Below are 21,754 nucleotides of genomic sequence, written 5' to 3'. Positions count from 1 at the left end.
TAGACGCTCCCATCATGGCTAGACGGTCTTAGTCTTGGAAGCTTGGCTTTCATAGTGTGGTGAGCTTGGGCCTTCCTCCATCATCCCCTCCCTCTTGAAAAGGATTTGTCCTCAAATCCAAGGCTTTTGCTAAGGGAATGGTTGTGGCTGGATGGTGTCCATCATCTCCTCCGTCTTGAGAAGATCTATCCTCAGATTTGCTTTCTTGATCTCGGATAGCAGCCTCTTGCTTCGTCAAGATGTGTCCTCCAGGATCAAATATCAACCTATGTGAATCTTGAAACAAAGCAAAGGAGTTAGGGTGAGCCTTTGGAGAACAAAGAAGTGTGTGAAGTTGCCATTTTTGTTTTTCTCTTGTTTTGGCCAACTTCTCACAATACCTCTCTTTTGAGGGTTGTAGGTGCTCTCTAGTCCTCTTATATTTTCTAAAATTTCCAAAAGTAGTTACTTTTCCTTTAGGCATAAGCCTTTTAAGAGATGGTAACAACTTTAAAATGGTAAGAGGACATTGGCCACATACAACTTCAAATGGAGAAATATGAGTAATCTTGTGGACTACTCCATTGTATGCATGTTTATAAGGAAAAGGATTCTTATCCCAAGATTTGTGAGTGTCTTTCATGATTTCGTGAAGCATGAAAAGAAGAGCTATGTTTGCAAATGTTGTAGCTCTTTCATTTGAGAATAAATCATGGAAGCTTGTCACGTTTCTTAGGATGAGTTTATCCACATCCATGAAAAATGAAATAAGACCTTTTGTCGTCCTAGGAAGATCTAATTTGAAATGTGTGTCTTCCCAAGGATTTTTTACAAAAGGTGAAGGAGGATAGAGTTCTTGGGACTTCGCTTTAGGTGTAGTTTGAAAACAAGAGGTATACCTAAAGTAATGTCTTTGAACTTCTTTTCTCATGGGTGAAAAAAACTCTAGAGTTTTATCAACTCTCATTTGTCCCATGAGTTCTCCTTCTTGTAGACTTTTTCTCTTATGTGCAAAGAGAGTCTCGTTGGTACAACCATGGTTTATGAAAATTTGTACATTTTGCAATGGTTGTCTCAATAAGACATGGCAAGTTGTTCTAGGCACTACTTCATACAAAAATTGGTAGGTGCTTATAGATAACTTGTCATTCCCTTGGGGATATCTTAACACATTTGAGAAATAGTCTTGATCTATGCAAGCTTCTTTTAAAGACTTTTCTTTTGTGCTTATGCTTGCAAGTGTTCCTTTACAAAAGGAAAGGCTAGGTTGTTCAACAAGAAGCATGTTTGTAAAGGTATTTTCTATGTGCTTGACTTGTTGAATGACCTTGTGGGAAGGAACACTATTCTCCCACGCCTTTTGTTTCCCAAAATTTTTCTCTTTTTCTATTTTTTCTTCATCCCTTTTGTGTTTCATTTGTATTTGGTCTTTTACCACTTGGGAATGTGGTAAAGGACTAAGTACAAACCTTTTGTGCTTGTGGATGAAAGAAATCTCGTTAGTTAGACCATTATGCGAGGTTTTCTTATCAAATTGCCATGGTCTACCTAATAAGATGTGGCAAGCTTCCATAGGTACTACATCACATAAAACATTGTCTTTGTAGTTACCTATAGAAAACTCGATTTCCACTTGTTTGTCTACACGTAGTTCTCCATCCTCATTGATCCATTGTAAATTGTACGGTTTTGGATGAGGAACTACTTGTAGTTTTAGTTTTTCAATCAATCTAGTGCTACAACAATTGCAGCATGATCCACCATCCACAATAAGAGAGCATATATTTTCTAAAATATTGCATCTAGTATGAAAAATGTTCTCTCGTTGTGTCTCAATGGATGCACTAGGTTGATTGTGGAGGATTCTTTGAATCATCAATAAGTCCCCCTCCAAAGGATTTATCCTCTCTCCTTCCCCCTTTCCTTGTGTACTAGGTTCATCCTCACCACTTGTGTACTCATCTCTTCCCTTTAAAAACAAAACCCTTTGGTTTGGACATTGTGCTTGCACATGCCCTCTTCCAAAACATTTAAAACACTTGGTGTCCCTAGCACGGATGTATGGGGTGGAGGCATCTTTTACTAAGGGTTTGGTAGTTTCTTTGGATTCCTCTCTAGGTGTACTACCCTCCCTTTTAAAGTCTTTCTTGGGATAAGAATTAGAGTAAGAACCCACCCTTTCACTTGAAGTTTTGCGCAAATTTTGTTGTTCAACTTTAATGCAAAGTTGAACCAAATCATTCAAGTCTTGGTAGGGAAATAGTTCTACTCTATCCCTTATCTCAAGATTGAGCCCACTTAGAAACCTAGATATGGTGGTGGTTTCTTCCTCTCTAATGGATGCTCTCATCATGTAGAGCTCCATTTTCTGCCTATACTCTTCCACACTTAAGTTCTTTTGTTGGAGTCTTTGGAGCTTGTCCATCAACTCCCTATGGTAGTAGGAAGGTATGTGGCGACGTCTTAGGGCTCCCCTAAGGTCATTCCAATATTCTATGGAAGGCTCCCTATGAAGACGTCGGTCTCTCTCTAGAGAGGTCCACCAATACATGGCATTGCTTTGGAAACTAAGGGTTGCTAAGGGTACCTTTCTCTCTTCACTCACCCTATGGCAAGCAAAGAGTTGCTCTACTTTCATCTCCCAATCTAGGTAGGCCTCTACATCTTCCTTACCATAGAAATGGGGTAGGTCTACCCTTACTTCCTTTGGCACCTCTTGTTCCCTTTGCCTAGTTCTTCTAGGGGGTGGTTGGTAATAATCATTGATTCTACGGCTTCCCTCCCCTAGAGACTCAATACTTTGAGATGCATGAGTAAGCGTTTTTTTTTTATTTTTGTGTTTTTTGTGACTTCTCTTCTTGAGCTTTAGCCAACTCATTGATTTTGTTCTCATTCTCCAATTGTCTAAAAGATATCAATTGTACCGCTTGGGATACTTCTTTTAAAAGAGTTTTCAAAGATTTTACTTCACTTTCTATAGACTTTGGAGAGTGAGAAGAAGAAGACATGGCTAAAACTTTGTGTATATAGGTGTTTTACTTTAAGAAAGTTTAGGAAAGTTAAAGAAGGTAGTTTTCCAGGTAAGGGAGGTGAGTCACAAAGGACTACTTAAGTACCAAGCCTTTTCCTTGCCAAAAAACTATCCCCAAATATCTTCACACAAGACTTTCTCTTAGTGAAACACTTAGAACACAAATAAGTTGAGAAATAAATGCAAGAAAACAATGCAAGCTAACTATGCAACAAAGCTAGTCGGTTTAGCACAAAAATTTAAACAAAATTAAACATGCAAAGCGTAGCTATGAAGGCAAAAGAAAAGCAATTACAAACAAGTAACAATTACTAATCAAGAATGCTATACTATTCGGCCCTAGGTGAGGCTTCTTGGACACTTTGAGCCCTTAAAGACACACTCACCGTCTAAACGTAATTAACAAGGTAATTAACAATAAACCAAGTTGCAAAGGAAATAAGAGAACTCCCTTTGTTGATCCTCTTTTGGTTAGTGCACTTCCTTGTTGTCTTTGCTTGTTGATCTTCCAAGTGTTTATAGTGTTTTCTCAAGAATGCTTGTTTCGGCTTTGGCCTTGTCTTCTCCTTAGAATGATGGCCTTTAATCCTCCAATTTCCAGCACCTAGCAAAGGGCTAAACCTTAACCAAATCAAGTTCCCATTCACATAAGCACCAAAGAAGAATTAAATTCCAGCACCCAAATTAGAGGTCAAAGAACAAAAGCAAGAAACAAATTTAATTGAATAAAAACAGTACCACCAAAAGGATTTAGATTGTGACAACTAGAAAGAGAGTCAATTAAGTAAAGCAAACAAATAAAGGTACTCAATTAAAGGTTGGCACACAAAAGAATTCCTAAAGAAAAGCACTAGATTAGATGACCAAATAAAAAAACAGCACCACTGGAAAATGTTGTGGGCTAGAAAACGTGTTTCTTCCCTGATTTATGCTGAGCTGTATTTTTAGAATTTGGCTCTGAAATTTGTTATGCAAGATATTCAGGATCTTATCTAAAATCTGGCTTTGGAATCACTCAAAACGGATGCACCATTTTGTTTTAATAAATTTTGCAAAATTGGTGTTCGGTTATGTCAGCTGGAGCGCTTCAGATTTGCACTCTGATCTTAAAAGATTTATCATTTTTTTTCTGTTGCTTCTTTTGACCTAATTCTTTTTTTGTCCTTTCTATAACACTTTAAACTTGCATTTTCCAGAGAATCAAAATTTTCCTATGGGTGGAAATATTTTTCTGGGTTAAAACAGCCAAAACAGAGAAGGTGAAAACAGGGGAATCTGAAAACTGGAAACAAAAACAGCAAGATACCAAAGTTTAGACACAATGGAAATTTGTGAAATAGAATTGTGTATGATCTAAACACAATATGAGCTCAAACTAAAAATTAAAAGGCACCAAAGGAGCAAAGAACAGCAGATTCAAGCAAATAAAGAGACCCAAAATCAAGAAACAATTAAGCCAAATAAAAGGACTACTATGAATTGTTGACAATATGGATGAACATGACTTGACAAAACATGTATAGATTCAGAAAATTAAAGACTCAAAGCATAATATGAACCAAATAAGGAAAGCAATAAAGACTCAAAAGCCTAAAAGAAAATAGCAACACAAAGGTGTATGGAATCCTATCACAAATTGCACAAGAACTTGTTCAAGATCAAATGAACAAGAGTGCTTCGGTTGGATCTTCCACAAAGCACACCAAGAACAAATTAAAATGTAAAAAACAGCAAGACAAGTAAGGAAAGTAAATGACAATATGAAATAAAGAAGAACTAAAATTGAAAAGACAAGGAGCTACTCATCTTGAAGAACCAAAGCTCATGATACCAAATGATGGCATTTTCATGAAGTTCTTCTTGAATCAATGTAGAGTATGGGGCGGAAGCAATGAATGAGAGTGAGCAAGATCCTCCTAAGAGTGGTGTTGATCTTGTAGGTGCATGATAGGTATGGGTATTGAGTGGTTCGGCCAGCTCAAGGGAAAAGATGAAGGAATTGAAGTTTAGAGCCTAGGATTCTAGGGAGAAGCAAAGTTGAGCACAATTTGGCAGCATAACTTTACTCACAATAAACTTGAAAATACAAGGTGTAGGCTCCTCCTTTTATAGGCTAAGGAGGACCATAATGCAACCCTAATGCTAGCCAAATGAAATGTAAATGTGAAGCACATGGGTGCACATGGCACATGGGTGCACAAATGAGCACATGGAAAGCTTCTAGAAAGTTTCACTCAAATATGCTTTCTACACTACTCTATTTACTAAGTACCCCTAATGGGCCTTTATGCAACAAAGCCTTCTCTTCACAAAACCGTAGCTTGGCCCATGTATATGTGAAGCTAGACGGTCTAGAACTCTTCATAGATGCTCCTTATGTAGCCGCTCCACTTCATGGCCTAGACGCTCCTCATCATTGCTAGACGCTCCTTTTTGAGGCTAGACGCTCCCATCATGGCTAGACGGTCTTAGTCTTGGAAGCTTGGCTTTCATAGTGTGGTGAGCTTGGGCCTTCCTCCATCAAAGATGGTGGTGCTGATGATGATAGGCATGTCGACACCGAATAGCTTGTTTTAGTTTGTTGTTTTGTAAGAATTCCAAGTAAAGTTCCAGGGTTCTTAACATGTTTTGTCCTAGCCACTTGATGGTTATTTTGGAAGTATAATAACATCAAACTATATATAATATTTTATTTACTTTGCATGTATCCCAATTGTTTGCTAGTGAATAATCTTATTTACCACAAATATGCATGAAAGATAAAGTTATATCACCTAATATAACTAACGTTTCTGATCCCACCTTTCGGTTTTAGTATTCGACATTATCAACCGAGATAAAAATAAAATAACATCCTCGACCTTAACTTTGATTTATTTTTCCAACCTAAGATAAATACATCTCACCTTTTCGGCTTTAGTATCCGGCTTAGTATTCGGCTAACTATGCTTAAAAGATATATCTTAGTTTAACTCATCTAATATAACAAACACATTTGATCTCATCTTTCGGCATCAGTATTCGGCATTAGTTTTCGATAGTTTTCGATGTACTTTGCCCAACTAAAAAAAAAGGCATCCTTGACCACGAGAACTACACAGAATAATATTCTTTGGAAAAGAGTTTAAGTGAAAGTAGTTTATGCCGAAAGATTTACATGAAATAGTTCTTTTGGGAAGTTTTAGGTTCGTCGTGAAAGCGTCCGAGTCCGAAAGGATTATAAGTAGATTTTCTCTCGGGAGGGATTTCACTGTGAGTGAAAACATCCAAGACCGAAAGAATTATAAGGAAATATTCTCTCGGGAGGGATTTCACCTGAAGTGAAAGCATCCAAGACCGAAAGAATTATAAGTAGATGTTCTCTCGGGAGGGATTTCACCTGGAGTGAAAGCATCCTGAACCGAGAGAATTATAAGGAAATGTTCTCTCGAGAGGGATTTCACCTGAAGTGAAATCATCAAAGACCGAAAGAATTATAAGTAGATGTTCTCTCAGAAGGAATTTCACCTGGAGTGAAAGAATCCTAAACCGAGAGTTTCTAGTTAACACTTAGAACTTTCAACATTTTCATCATTCACTGTTCTACAAAAGGACTTAATATACAATAGTTGGTGTTCTTAAATACAAGCCTTAAATGAAATAAAACTTCAAGTGACTCGCATTCCATGTTTTGGGTATTAACTTTTCGTCTAACGTTTCCAACCTATAGGCTTCATTCTTTAAGTTTTCTATTACTTTGAATGGTCCTTCCCAGTTTGGTGCTAACTTCCCTTGTGCAGGGTCTTTTCTTGCATCAGTCCTCATTCTCCATACTAATCTCCTTCACTAAAAGTTCTCGGCCTTACCTTTGCATTAAACCTCTTACATGCTATTCTTTTTACTGCCTCTTCTCTTATTTTGGCTTTCTCTCGGAGTTCTTCAATCAAATCTAGTTCTGCCTTTAAGCATTCATTATTAACACTCCAATCTTCTATTTGTCTCCATAATGTTGGTTCACTGACTTCTATTGGCAACATAGCGTCTGTTCCATATGTTAGGTTAAATGGTGTTTCTTCAATTGATGTTTGCGATGTGCATCTATATGCCCACAATATTTCATGTAACTTCTCGGCCCACAATCCTTTCGCGCTTCCCAATCTCCTCTTTAGTTGACTGAGAATGACTTTGTTAGCTGACTCTGCTTGTCCATTTGTTTGCGGATGTTCAATTGAGGTGGTTGTAGATTTGATTCCCAAATCCGCATAGAATTCCAGAAGCTTTTTATCAGTGAACTGTCGGCCATTGTCAGTTATAATAGAATGTGGAATACCGAATCTACAAATTATGTTCTTCCACACAAATGTTTGTGTTAGGATGGATTGCTTTAAACTAGAGGGGGGTGAATTGTTTAAAGAGGGTTTTCGCAAACTTTTAAAACAAGAATGAAATTATCTCAAGAAACAATTGATAAGAAATTCAGTTTGCCAAATAGCAATTAAAAACAGCAGTACCAAAAAAACAATTAGTTGTTTCACAAAAACAATCGGTTGTTTATACCAACAAACAACAAATAAAACTGAATTTAAAGAGTTAGGGATAGAGAGATTGCACACAGATGTTTATACTGGTTCACTCCAAATCCAAAGCTACATCCAGTCTTCTCAGAAACCCTAAGGAATTCCACTAAGCAATCACACCTTGATCACTTACACCACAACCAAGAAAGTGACCTTGAACACCTCAAGACACACACTCTTCTTGGCCAACACACCAAAACTAAGATTCCTGATCTTGATCCCCTCAAGAACACACAGTCAATCTCAGCAAACACAGAAACGAAAACTTGTTTCACAGAGTACAAGGATTACACTTGTTACAGAAGATAATCTGAAATCAATACAAGCAGAATCCTATTCCACAAACTTTGATCAATCGGTTGTTTCGACAATCGGTTGTTTCGAAAAAACAATCGGTTGTTTCGACAAAACAATCGGTTGTTTCGACAAAACAATCGGTTGTTTCGACAAAACAATCGGTTGTTTCGACAAAACAATCGGTTGTTTTAACTTAGTTTGAAAACATTTTACTTTCACAAAGATTGAGAATGCCTATGCTTTAGATTCGATCAAGGGGTGGATTACAACACTCAAACAACCCAAGAACTATACTAAACCAGCACAGCAACAGCAAGCACAGCCAAGGCTTCAACATCCTTCAAAGGGTTTGGATTCTTCAAAGCTTGAACACCACTTGGTTCAACAGTTTGAACTTGTTGAGCTGTTATTTTTGTCAACACTTCAGCTTCTATCCATTTTGTGAAATAATCAACCGCAACGATCATGAATTTTGTTTGTCCTCGGCCTAAAGGGAATGGGGCGAGGATATCCATTCCCCATTTAGCAAATGGCCAAGGAGGAGAAATTCCATGCAATTCTTGTGATGGTATATGGTTGAGGCTTCAAAATTCCTGACACTTCTTACAGGTTTTGACGTATTGATTGCAGTCTTCTCGTATTGTTGGCCAATAATATCCGGCACGGCAGATTCTTGTTGCCATTGTTCGCGCACCACAGTGCAATCCACATAGTCCTTCATGAAGTTCTCGGATTACATGTTCAGATTGCTCATGAGAAAGGCACTTTAACAAAGGAGTTGAAAACCCTCTTTTGTACAATTCATCTCCTATGAGGATAAAGTTAGCAACTTTTCTAGCCATTCTAACATCAATTTCAATTCCTTGTTCTTGATTTTTAATCAGTTCTTTGTATGATTGAATCCAATCATCTTTCTTTGTGGTAGCAATCAAACATTCTTCCACTCCAACTGTCGGATTGTGCAAGGTTTGATGTAGAATGGAGTTGTGTTGAGGTTGTCTTCGTTGACTTGCCAACTTGGATAGAGAATCTGCTTTTGTGTTTTGTTCTCTCGGAATATGTGTTCCGGCCAGTTGACCTGGGTCGTCTTTGTGCGCGGCTTGTTCTAACGAGCTAGGGCACCTTCGTTTTGTTTCGTCTGTCAGTACCTGAAAAAAGAAGAACAAAGGGGCGCCCTCGCGGCCGTTTGCACTCCGACGATCAAGTCAGCTAGCGAGAAACACCAGAGTAACTAGAAACTGTATAATTATCTCAATGACTGAAACTGTATGGTTAAAACTGTGTTGCCCTAATTGTCTTGTGCTCTCAGCGGATGCGCCGTCAAGAACAATTAGGGTTTTTTGCTCTGTATGTCTATCTGGGAACTAGGTTAAAACTCGTGTAACTGTGAACTGAAAAACGTACCTCTCTAGGGCTTATTTGCGCCCTATATATAAGTGAAAACTAGGGTTTACCTCTGCGTTGCCTGCTATTATCTAGGGTTCCTTGGAGAAGGTCCTTGCGCCGCTATCTTTAGGATCTTAGCGTATCTGGCCCATGGACTTCCCTTATCTGGAGTGCAATGTATAACCTTATGGCCACTTGGGCTCTAACTTGAGCGCTGTATTTATCGCGGCATCACTCTGTTCGAGTGCCCTAATTGGACACGTGACATGCATGCAATCTTCCCTGGATACCTTTAATGAGCACGTGGGCATTACTACGTGCCCTTTTGACTTGATCATTTATTCTGTGCATAGGGACCCACAGTGCCGCTACCCAACTTAGGGTTATCCCCTCTTGTGGGCCTCCTCTCTGTGAAATGCTTACGTCATGCGGGTTGACTCTTCAGGCGATGTCTTGCTTAGGCGATGTCTTACTTAGGCGATGGGCGATGATCCATCTTGGCGGTGACACATCTCGGCGATAACCGCTTATTTATGCTGTAGAACGCCGCCTTTACATACGACGACTACGTTGACTTCTTGACTACCTACCTTTCTCTTGACCACGTCATCACACCCGATGACTTGGTCGGTACACAAGCCCCCAAGTCTTGAGCTGATAACTTGCTTTCAGCGAAAAGACTAAAGCTTGCCCCCTACTGCCCTTGCGGCGTTTTGATGACATGCCACCTTCCGATCGATTGACGTGACATTTCTGTATCGCCGGCGCAACGTACCCTCAAGGACTCTGACGATGTGACATTCTCTGAGTGAGACAAATTACATTTTAATCCGTACCTTTACCTCGCGACATGTGGCCCACTCACGAGGCGCTTGTTTTACCGCTTCAGCCATGAGGCTCGAATCTTGAAAACCCCGCATCTCAACTCATTGTCTCTGCTTCTTTCGTATCTTTCTTGCACTATTCACCTTCTTTCCAAGAACTTCTTGCCCCACGTTCTTTCTTTGCGACCCTTCCCTTTGTTGCGTTACTGAACCCTTGACCTCCAGTTTCTTTACTGCCAGTACAAACTAAGATGTCTACCAATCCATCTTCCTCCCGAGTGAGTCACAAGGATCTCTATCCTTGGGCTTCGAGTGAACTACTCGACGAGTACTCTTGCTTACTTTCTACCAGGGCCCTGAGGGAACACGTGGGGAAGCGTGCTCCTATGTCCATCGTGCCTTCGCAAAGAGGCACGATGATGACATCGTCGTGCTCCCTTGTTCCATGGGGGAGCCGGTGTGCGGGGATGAACGATCCAATAACGGGGTCCCCTTTTCTATTTTTATCAAGTAGTTTTTAAGTGCGTCGGCGTACGCCTTCCCTTTTCCAGGTTCGAGAGGGAGCTGTTAACGAAGATGAACACCGCTCCAGCCCAACTGTACCCTAACAGTTGGGCCTTCGTGAAGGCCTTTGACATTTTGTTTGGCTTCCTTGGGTGTGTGCCTTCTGTGGACATTTTTCTTCACTTCTTTGAGGTGAAGAGGCAGAGAAACAATCTTTGGGTAACTCTTAGCAATATCCCTGGTAGGATTCTTTTGACTCCTTTTCAGCAAGCCTTCACAGGGTGGAAAGGCAGGTTTTTTAAGGTATGCTGCTCCAGCTTGGTGCCTTCTGCCCTGGACGGCTTTCCTTTGTACTGGACAAAGGACGCCAGAGCTTTGAAATCTAAACCCCTTAAGAAACTGTCTTCAAGGGATCAGGAAGCTTGCAAGATCCTGGCAGGTGTTGGAGGATTTGATGCGGCTGCTTTAATAAGCTTGGAGTATAATGCCGAGCTTCTGAAAAGATATATATGTGTGTGAGGCTTTTCTCATGACTTTCCCACTCCTTGTTATGATTTCGCTTAGGAATACTTTGTTTCCCGTATGCCTCTTACTATACTTTACTCCTCTCTTTCACGTAGGTTCAAAGATAAACGATCATCAGAGGACGCTTCTGACTCGGGCTTTGCGGTTCGGAGACGGGGCCTTTTCGTCGCACTGCTTGAAGCCTGGGGCCACTGATGAGTGATGTGTTCTTGCTTTTTGTGCAGATATTTAGGACGTGTATAGGACTACAATTCCATTTTGCAAATGTTACAAACTTCGTCTGTAACCCTAACATTGGTTCTGCACTTTTCTTTATGCTGAATGCTGTTTAAATTATCTTACATGCTTGTGTTCTTTGTCATGCCGCGCACGTCACTCCGATATTGCCTTTACGCTCGGCGTGAATTTCTTAGATTTTGTTTGTTTCCCATTCCTTAAACATCTTGTTTCTGGTTGCCTTGTTTATGGCTCTGCTCGGCCTTCGCTTTTGTGATGGATGCCTTTCCGTTTGAGCTTTCTTATTCGAACCTTCAGCATTATCGCGCCCGAGCTCATTGGGATGGTTGGCGACGTACTGCTCGTAGCGATGTCAGACCGCCTAGCCCTTCGTTTGACGACGACCCCGTCGGCGGTCGTGTACATTTTGCAGACCGCCCCTTCACACTACCTGATCATGTCATCGCCCTTGGTGACTCGGGGAGGATAAGTTTAAACTTCGGCGATCTACGTGGCTTCGCGCGCTAATGCGCACGCCGGTTACTGATTTGACACTTCACCAACCCCCTCCCATCAAATGACACGTGGATTCATCGACGGTTGTTATTTCGTGTCGTGCGCTTCCCATAACCTTCGAAACTCTAAACTTCTCGTGCCACCCCACTGTTACATTATCTTCCTGCTTCACTTTCAAACTTTCGATACGCTCTGGTGAACGCTTCAACTCCCCAATCATCATTTCCTCGTACGCTCCCTCGATCATAAAAAAGGTAAGCCCTTCATCCCTTTGTTGGTGCTCACCGCATTTTGATCAACTTGCATCATCCCTTAACTGTTTGACGCATACGTTGTGGGCTGTTTGTTCTCTATCTTGCTTTTTTCCCTGCGCCTTTAGGTTTTCTTTCCCTTCCTACGACCCCTGTTGTTCATGCTGCTTTCCTTTCCTATTTTTCGAATCGGATCATTCCTTTTAGAAATCCTCCGCTTTCCTTTTCTTACTTTCCTTTCGTCTTTCCTGCAGTTCTCGATGGCTCATACAGGTGCCACCCCTGCCCCCTCTCGAAACCCTCCTTCGAAATCTCGCAAACAACCTTCGTCAGGAAACCCCTCCACATCTCGTAACCCACCTAGAGATCCTGGCATCCTTTCAAATCGGGCTCAGAGGCCTGCGCCCTCTCGTCCAAACCAATTGCAATCAACTCCCCCAGAAACTAGCGCCACTGCCCGCCCCATTCCTAATTACAAATTGTTGTACTCCTGGGCTCCTCCAGCCCTGCTGAACGAGACTTCCTCGATTAACTCTGAGGCCGACATTCTTCGCTTGAGAGATAAGACCCACCTTACATTCCATAAGGAGCATGATGACAAGGTTGTTATTCGTCCTTGTCCTCCCGGGGAACCTGTTTGTACTGATAGCGATGGCAACGATGGCCACCCTTTCTGCTTTGTTTACGCAACCGTGTTTAAGAAGGTTAAGCTCAGGTTCCCCTTTACTCGCTTTGAGAGGGAGCTCCTTACCGAGCTTGATATTGTCCCTGCTCAGCTGCATCCCAACGGCTGGGCGTTTGTCAGGGCATACCAAATTGTTTGTGCACATTTAGGCCATCCAGCCTCTGTAGACGTGTTCTTATTTCTGTTTGAGGCCAAAAACCCGGGGGACCGCCTATGGGTAAGCTTTAATGGGATTGCTGGGAGATCCATCCTTTCCATCTTCCAACAATCTTATAAGGATTGGAAGGGTAAGTTCGTTCATGTTTGCTGTAATGATCAGAGTCCCACACTTCTCGATGGGTTCCCCTTGTACTGGGTTGACAAGGGAAAAAAGGATTCTCAGGATCACTTTCGGAAAGCTAGGAGTCCAGAGAAGATGGGGGAGCTCGATAGAGACTTGTGCCACTTCTGGAAGGAAGTTGCCTCGACCAATACCACCTTACCTACCTCTTCAATCATCAAGTTCGAATTCTATGAGGATCAACTAGACTTTTACATAGGTCTGTCCCTCCACTCCACCTGGATTTTCTTCCTGTGCCAAATCTGTTTTACTTCTTTACCAAGTTTGTTCGCATTACATGTCCTGCGCTTACCCTTGCACTGCTAATTATCTGTATCTGTAATTGTATTGATTTGTGAACATCGATCACTTCGTGCAGACACAATGCTGGGAAAGGATCATATGGCTAGGCTGCGTTCTATAGTCAAACGCCACAAACTTGCTGCGGGTTCTCAAACCGTCCCGAATTCTGTAGCGGAAGCCGCTGTTGCCCGAGGCGAGCTTCCTCCCATGGGCTCATCTTCCCTTATCGCCCCTCCTGCCCCTTCGAGAAAGAAGCTGCCGCCAAAGAGGGCCAAGAGGAAGAATCCCATAATGGTGTCGGATGAGGAGGATGACGAGAGCATTGAAGATGGACTTATCTGCAAAAGGAACAGGGCAACCGTCACCGAGCTACCCGCAAACGAGAGTACGGGCCCAGATTATGCGGAAAAACCCCCCAGCGTCTCTACACCCTTTGAGAGTGCTGGGGATGCTCTACTGTCAAACACCTCAGCTGTTGGGGGCGTTCCGGAGCAAGCTACGGACATTCAGTGGTCTCCCCAACCTGTAGTGGAGCCAGACGTGTCGCCGCCGCGTCCTGATGTTCCCCTGGTTGTCCATACTTATGAAGGCGGCGGCGAGAACCAACCCCCGACTCCTCTTCCAATCCCTGCTCTTCCAGCCCCTGTCGAGGAGGTCTTGAAAGACCACGCCGCTTACCTTAGCGCTATGACTACCGAGTGCGTAGAGAAACGCCTTTACCAGATGATGGGCGAGGCTTTAAGAGACTCCTTGGGCCAGTATGAATCCGAAGCCGGTGTTGCGAAAGACCAAGTTCAACAACTTAAGCGTGATCTTACGATGCGGGGATTGGAGTTTTCGCGGTTAGAGAATGCTCTGAAGGAGGAGTTGCGGAGCGAACGCAAAAATAACGCTGAACTAGGCCAAAAGCTCAACGCCAAACTCTTAGAGGTCACTGAACTCGAGGGCAGACTCGTGCATCAGCAGGAGAAGATAGCGGGCCTTGAGGAGACTCTCAAGGCTAAAGGGGCCTACGCGGACGAGCTCGAGGCCAAGTCGATTGAGAGGGAGGATCTCCTGGGTAACATCAAAGCCGACATGGACCAAAAAGCCAAGGAACTGAGCGAGAAAGATAAGGAGCTGAACGAATTTGCAGCAAAACTTGCCCAGGCGCTTGAGGAGAACGAAAAGCTGAAGAAACAAAGTGAAGAACTCGACCTCAACGCCGCAAATGTTCTGACTTCCGAGTTTGGCGCAGCCTTGGAGCAGTTCGCTTGTGCTTACCCCGACTTGGACCTCTCCCAGTTCTCGATTTGTCATGAAGTGGTAGACGGAAAAATTGTACCCTCAGATTAACGTTTTCATTTGTTTTCATTTGACGTTTTCTTAGGAACATTCTGAAAGACTTACATATTCGACCTCTGTCTATGTGCAACGAATCTGTTTGTAATGACTCCTTTTCTTCGGACCGTGTCAACTTATGCTCATGGTTTATCTTTTACCTGTTGTGCGATCGCCTGATAATTTGGTGGGCTCTCACTCGACCCAATTAACTTAGCGCAGACAGAAATGTCTAATTTTCTGGCGATCAACTTATTTTAAACAAACAGTTAGTCTATAGCAATAACATTTGACACGAAATTACTTACTGACCAGTAGGCGAGAGTCATTTTTAGTATCTGAAATCTCGCTTGCCCGATCTGCCAAGTGACATGAGTATTTCCAGGTCATCGCCTGAACTGGGCTGGCTTGATTCTGCACTGAGGACTTTCGAACTTGCCTCAATTTGCTTATGCAAAGAGGTCTTGTTATCCTGTTCTTGCCTGAACTCACTCTGGGGTGAGGAGGACTTTATCTGGCCTGAACTCGCTCGACGGCGAGAAGGACTTTATCTGGTGCCTCAACCTGCCCAGGGGCTACCTTTTCCCTGGATGCACTGAGGACTTTTACTCTCATCTTGCCTGAACTCTCTCGAGGGTGAGGAGGACTTTCTCTAGTACCGGGGCTAGCTATTCATACTTGAGGAGGGGGCGTCCCGAAGGAATCCCTTAACCCCTGCTCAAGGACTAGGCGCCCGGATTTTAACTGTTATCTGGTACCGGGGCTAGCTATTCATACTTGAGGAGGGGGCGTCCCGAAGGAATCCCTTAACCCCTGCTCAAGGACTAGGCGCCCGGATTTTAACTCATACTGGACATACCTGTCATCTTGCTCTGAACTCTCGCCTATACTCGTTCTTGGCGAGTAGGACTTCTTAATCTGTTCTCGCCTATACTCGCTCTAGGCGAGTAGGACTTTTTATTCTGTCCTCGCCTATACTCGCTCTAGGCGAGTAGGACTTTTTATTCTGTCCTCGCCTATACTCGTTCTAGGCGAGTAGGACTTCTTAATCTGTTCTCGCCTATACTCGTTCTTAGGCGAGTAGGACTTAAAACTTAACTTTCACCTCCGATTACCAGGTGGCGATGAGGGTTTAAAACTTTGTGCTTGTGCCTCCAATCGCCATATGGCGATGAGGACTTAAACTTATCTTGTGCCTCCAATCGCTGAGTGGCGATGAGGACTTGAAACTTATACTCGTTTGCCACCGATCGCCAGGTGGCGATGAGGTCTTAAAAATTTATACTTTAAAACTTTGGACTGAATGCATGCGATCTGAATCTGCCCTAAATTATACAAGGACGACTAAGTCTTTTGTTAAAAAAAAATTAAAATCATAATCGGGCAAACTCAATAACTGGGAAAACTTGATAGACTATTTAAAATGATAATCATGCAAACTCAATAACTGGGAAAACTTGATAGACTCGAACTTTCTTTATTGGGTGGCCTCATTAAAAAACCCTTCTCAGGGAAAAAGAGCGCCACCTTGAAAAACTGTTTTCACTCAACTGTTCGAGTTAACTGCTACTTACAATGTTTCAACTGTAATAAAACTTGAGGTGGGTAGCGTTCCAAGTGCGAGGAATCGCCCCTCCCTCCAGTGTTTCCAAACGATAGGTGCCGTTCCCGAGTGCTTCAGTTATTCTAAACGGTCCCGTCCATTTGGGTGACAATTTATTCTGCATCTCGTACAGGTGGGCCTTCCTCATTACCAGGTCGCCATCTCTGAACTGTCTTGGCCTTGCCCTAGAATTGTACTTGCGCTCGACTCTTCTCTTTATTGCTTCGGCCTTTACCCTTGCCTCCTCCCTGACCTCATCTAACAAGTCTAAGTTCATCCTCCTTTCTGCATTCGAGTCTTCTGCTACGAAGTTCTGGAATCTCGACGAGCTTTCCTGGATTTCAAGTGGGATCATCGCATCGCACCCGTACACCAAGCTAAACGGGGTTTCGTGGGTTCCTGACTGTTCAGTGGTGTGATATGCCCATATTATACGGGGAACTTCCTCAGCCCAAGATCCTTTGGCCTTCTCCAATCTCCTCTTCAAACCTCTTAGTAAAACCCGATTAGCCGACTCCACCTGCCCATTCGTTTGTGGATGTTCCACAGAAGCGAACACATGTTGAGTTCCAACGTCCTCGCACAGCTTCTTCAGCAGGTGACTTGCGAACTGAGTCCCGTTATCCGATACCAAACGCTTGGGCACACCGAAGCGACACACAATATTCTTCCACACGAAGTTCTGTATCTTGTGCACTGTGATCTGGGCTACTGGTTCTGCTTCAATCCACTTCGTGAAGTATTCGACTGCCACAACCAAATACTTCATCTGCCTAATCGCCAATGGGAAGGGTCCCAGGATATCGATTCCCATGTGTGGAAAGGCCAGGGACTGTAGATTGATTTTAACTCTTCCGGAGGCGCCTTGTGCCAATCGGCGTGCTCCTGGCACTGCTTGCAACGTTGGGCATATCTCTTGCAGTCTTCCCTCATTGTCGGCCAATAATAACCTGCACAGATGGTTCTTGTCGCCAAGGCTCGACCTCCGATGTGACTCCCGCAAATCCCTTCATGGAGCTCGGCCATAATTCTCGTGCACCTCTCTCCATGCACACATACTAAAAGGGGGTGTGTGAACCCAAACTTGTACAACTCGCCATCGATGAGGGTGAACTTGCTGGAGTTCTTTTTTACCTTCCTAGCTTCCGTCGAGTCCATTGGGAGTACGCCATCTGCCATGTATCGCTGGTATGGCGTTATCCATGTGTCCGGCTCGTGGACGGCGCAAACTTGTGTCATCTTTATCTCTCCCACTGGATGCGCTCTAACCCTTGGCGTCCTCAAGGTCTCCTGAGATAGGGACTTATGACTTCTTGCCATCCCTTCCTTTGACTTGCAGATTTGGAGAACTTGGTGGTCTGCCACGAACGCTCGGGGTGTCTTCAGGATTTCTTGTATGACGGTCCTCTGCCTGCCCCCCTTGCCCGAACTGGCGAGCTTTGCTAGCAAGTCGGCTCGGGCGTTCTGCTCTCTTGGCACATGCACTACTTCGAACGAAACAAAAGACTTCCTCAACTCCTGCACATACTCCAGATAAGCTGCCATCTGCGTATCTTTAGCCTGGAACTCGCCGGTCACTTGGCCTGTGATTAGCAATGAATCGCTCTTGGCCAACAGCACCCTTGCTCCCATCTCCTTTGCCAACAAAACACCAGCGATCAAAGCCTCGTATTCCGCCTGGTTGTTGCTGGCTTTAAAGGCGAATTTTAGGGACTGTTCTATCAACACGCCGTTGGGTCCTTCCAAAATTATCCCGGCCCCACTGCCCAACTGGTTAGAGGATCCGTCCACTGAGAGCACCCAACGAAAACCATCTCCGGCGCTTTGCACTGTTTCAGAGGATAATTCGACCACGAAGTCAGCGAAGATTTGTCCCTTGATCGGTCCTCGGGGCTCATACTTGATGTCGAACTCCGACAACTCTACCGCCCATTTTACCATTCTTCCAGCCACATCTGGTTTCTTTAGGACCTTCTGGATAGGTAAGTCGGTCATCACCAAACACTGTAAAGCTCTAGAAGTAGTGGCGCAACCTCATTGCCGAAAACACTACTGCCAGTGCTGCTTTCTCCAAAGCCTGATATCTCACTTCTGGGCCCTGCAACACCTTGCTGACAAAATAAACGGGTTTCTGAATTTGATCTTGGTCCTGGACGAGCACCGCACTCAGCGCCTTCTCGGTTACGGCGAAGTATAACCTGAGGGGCGCTCCCACTTGGGGTTTGCACAGAACCGGCGAGCTTGCCAAGTACTCTTTGAGTTTTACGAAAGCCTCTTCGCACTCCTTCGTCCAGACAAACCTATTGTTCCTTTTCAGGCACTGGAAATATGGGTGACCCCTCTCTCCACTGGCAGACACAAATCGCGACAGGGCGGCCATCCGACCCGTGAGCTGCTGCACCTCCTTCACCGTAGCAGGGCTCCTCATTGCCAAAATGGCCGCACACTTGTCAGGGTTTGCTTCGATCCCTCTTTCGGTCAAGAGGAAACCTAAGAATTTTCCTGCTTCCACACCGAAAATGCATTTCTCAGGGTTCAGCTTTAGCTTGTATTTGGCTATCGTAACAAACAGCTCCTCTAAGTCGGCTATATGCTGGTTTTTTTCCAGGGATGTTACAACATATCGTCAACGTAAGCTTGCACGTTTCTCCCAAGCATAGGTGCAAGCACTTTATCCATCAATCTCTGGTACGTGGCTCCCGCGTTCTTCAGCCCAAAAGGCATCACTTTGTAGCAATAGCACGACTTCTCTGTCATGAAGGCAGTTTTTTCCTCGTCCATGGGGTGCATCTTAATTTGGTTGTACCCCGAGAACGCGTCTAAGAAACTCAACAACTTACACCCTGCTGCGCTGTCCACTAGGGCGTCTATACTCAGCAAAGGATAGGAATCCTTTGGACAAGCTTTATTTAGATCTGTGAAGTCGACACACATTCGCCATTTCCCATTGCTCTTCTTTACCAATACAACATTGGCGAGCCATTCCGGATACTGTATCTCCTTGATATGGCCTGCCTCGAGGAGTTTTTGCGTTTCATCTCTGATCGTCTGTCTCCTTTCTACATTGAATTTTCTTCTTCTTTGTCGGACTGGTCTGACCTGGGGGTCCATTGCTAGGCGATGACATAAAAAATCGGGGTCGATTCCTGGCATATCCGAGGCAGACTACGCGAACGCGTCCAGATGTCTGCCTATCACCTTGGCGATCTGTTCCTGTGTCCCGTCGTCTAGATTTTTCCCCAACTTGAAAGTTTTACCGCCAATCTCCAACTGGGAGAGGTCTCCTCTCGCTAGCGAGCAATGCTCTCACAATGCTTGACTCCCTAGCGGCCTTCGGGCAGCTTTCCTCTTCTTCTACCCCAGCGTTGTTGTCAGGCTTCAACTCGACATCTCCCATGGTTACGTCGCCGTTGGTGGCTGCCTCCAATGTCATGTCCATACCCACGTCGCCTTCGGCGGTTCCCCCTGTCGCCGCATCCATGACCCGTCGGCTTTCTTGCGCATCCTTCGCACCAAGAGGCGGTGTCGTGGTCACATGGCACACTGATCGCCTGTTCTTGAGGCTGTTTTCATAACATCTCTTTGCCTCCTCTTGGTCAGATCGGATGGTGACGATTACCCCTTCCATTGAAGGTAATTTGACCTTCATGTGCCTCGTGGAGGGTATGGCTCCTATCCTATTGAGTGTTGGCCTTCCCAATAGGATATTATATGCTGAAGGGGCGTTCACGACAAGGTATTTGATTTTCTCCGTGCGCGAGGCGGTCCCATCTGTGAACGTTGTTCTTAACTCAATGTATCCCCTGACTTCGACTTGATCGCCCGCAAAACCGTATAAGCAGCCCCCATATGGCCTCAACTGATCTGTGGATAGTTGTAGCCTTTCGAAGGTTGGCCAGAACATCACGTTTGCCGAGCTCCCTTGGTCGACCAAGACCTGATGAACCGTTCTTCCTGCCATGACGAGCGAGATCACAATGGGATCGTTGTCATGCGGCACAACATCCCTGAGGTCTTCCTTAGTGAACGTGATGTCCACGTCGGGCGAATGGTCCTCGAACACTTCTACTGACATTATGGACCTCGCATACTTCTTACGTTGCGACGCCGTACATCCGCCACCCGAGAACCCACCAGCTATGGTGTGGATTTCACCGAGGACGGGCGCCTCGTGCTGCTGTCCCTCACTGCCCCCTGGTTGCGAGCCTGGTGGTCCTCCCGCCTGTTTCTCCATCAAGTAATCCTTCAGGAAGCCATTCTTCACGAGCTCATCCAACTGATAGCCAAGTGCTAGACAGTTGTTGATATGGTGCCGGAATGCTTCGTGGAATTCGCACCACGACTCCTTGCGAGGCCCTAGCACCTTGTCAGCTTTAATCGGTGGCCTCAACCTATTGGCTATGCTGGGTATCGCAATCAGATCTTTGAGTTCCATCACGAAGCTGTGTCTTGGCGGTTTGCTCGCTTCTCTCTCGTCCTCTACTCGACTCTTAGGTTGAGTCCTTCGTGGCTCGTAAGCGCGTTTCCTGTCAAAGTGTTTCCTTTCTGTGACGGCTTGGTGAACCCGAACAGGTTGCGTGCGTATCTGAGCCTTGGGGCGCGCTGGCATGGTGGTTGTGCATTTCTCATACGTTTCACCTTCCGAGGCAATATGTTCTACCGCTTGTCGCCTTATCTCAGCGAAAGTTTTGGGGCGACTACGGTTAAGCGTCTTACTGAAGGATCTGGGGCGTACTCCCTTCTTGAACGCGTACACAATCATGGGTTCCTCCTTGGTACCTACTTTCACCACCTGTGCCCCAAAGCGGCTTATGTATTCCTTTAGGGTTTCACCTTGGAACTGCTTGACGTCGAAAAGGTCGTACGAGACTGGAGCGGGAGTTCTGTTGGCTAGGTACTATTCTCTAAATAGTTTTGAAAGTTGGGCGAAGGACGTGACGTGGCCCTCTGGGAGGCTGTTGAACCAGTCCATGGCCATCCCTATCAGGGTGCTCATGAAAAGCTTGCACCAACAGCGTCCGAACCACCTACCAGCAACAACTGTGTATGGAACGCCGTGAGGTGCGCTTCGGGATCCTCCATTCCCGTGAAGGTCGCTTTGGGCCCTATGAACGTATTGGGAATTGCCGTCTCCAAGATTGCCTGTGAAAATGGTGTTGTGAATTCCCTGGGTGGGGATGCAGCCTCCGGTTCGTCTCTGCCACGCCATCTATGACGTAACTCCTCGTTGGTGCGGTGGAGTTCCTCGCTTCTTACTTGAGAAGCTGTGAGGTCCGCCTGCATGCGTTCCTGTTCTACTTTCGAGGCTGCCACTGCGTCTTGTAGCCCGTGCACCATGCCCATGAGCTGTTGTAGGGTCATCTCTTCACTCCTAGCGCGTGCTGGTCGGGTGGCCATGGCTCTCCGGGGATCCTCTCGACTTATCTGAGTGTTGGAATC

At 44.7% G+C, this 21,754-nt stretch overlaps 2 protein-coding genes across 2 annotated transcripts; both read right to left on the bottom strand.

Annotated features, from left to right (window-relative positions):
* Window positions 1-6,321: 6,321 nt before the first annotated feature.
* Window positions 6,322-8,584, bottom strand: LOC137815517 (uncharacterized). Its single transcript, XM_068618633.1, has 3 exons — window positions 8,471-8,584; window positions 6,856-7,281; window positions 6,322-6,453 (listed from the first exon to the last, which is right to left on the bottom strand). Exons 1-3 carry the CDS (start codon window positions 8,582-8,584, stop codon window positions 6,322-6,324), a joined length of 672 nt encoding a protein of 223 aa, XP_068474734.1.
* Window positions 8,585-19,568: 10,984 nt separating this feature from the next.
* LOC137815516 (uncharacterized) lies at window positions 19,569-21,077 on the bottom strand. The gene has a single exon (XM_068618632.1). The coding sequence runs from the start codon at window positions 21,075-21,077 to the stop codon at window positions 19,569-19,571; it is 1,509 nt and encodes a 502-aa protein (XP_068474733.1).
* Window positions 21,078-21,754: the final 677 nt, after the last annotated feature.

This window comes from Phaseolus vulgaris, chromosome 1 (assembly GCF_000499845.2).
Source record: "Phaseolus vulgaris cultivar G19833 chromosome 1, P. vulgaris v2.0, whole genome shotgun sequence".
NCBI classification, from domain to species: domain Eukaryota; kingdom Viridiplantae; phylum Streptophyta; class Magnoliopsida; order Fabales; family Fabaceae; genus Phaseolus; species Phaseolus vulgaris.
Note: the sequence above shows the minus strand (reverse complement) of the source record. Positions and strands in the feature narration are given on the sequence as shown.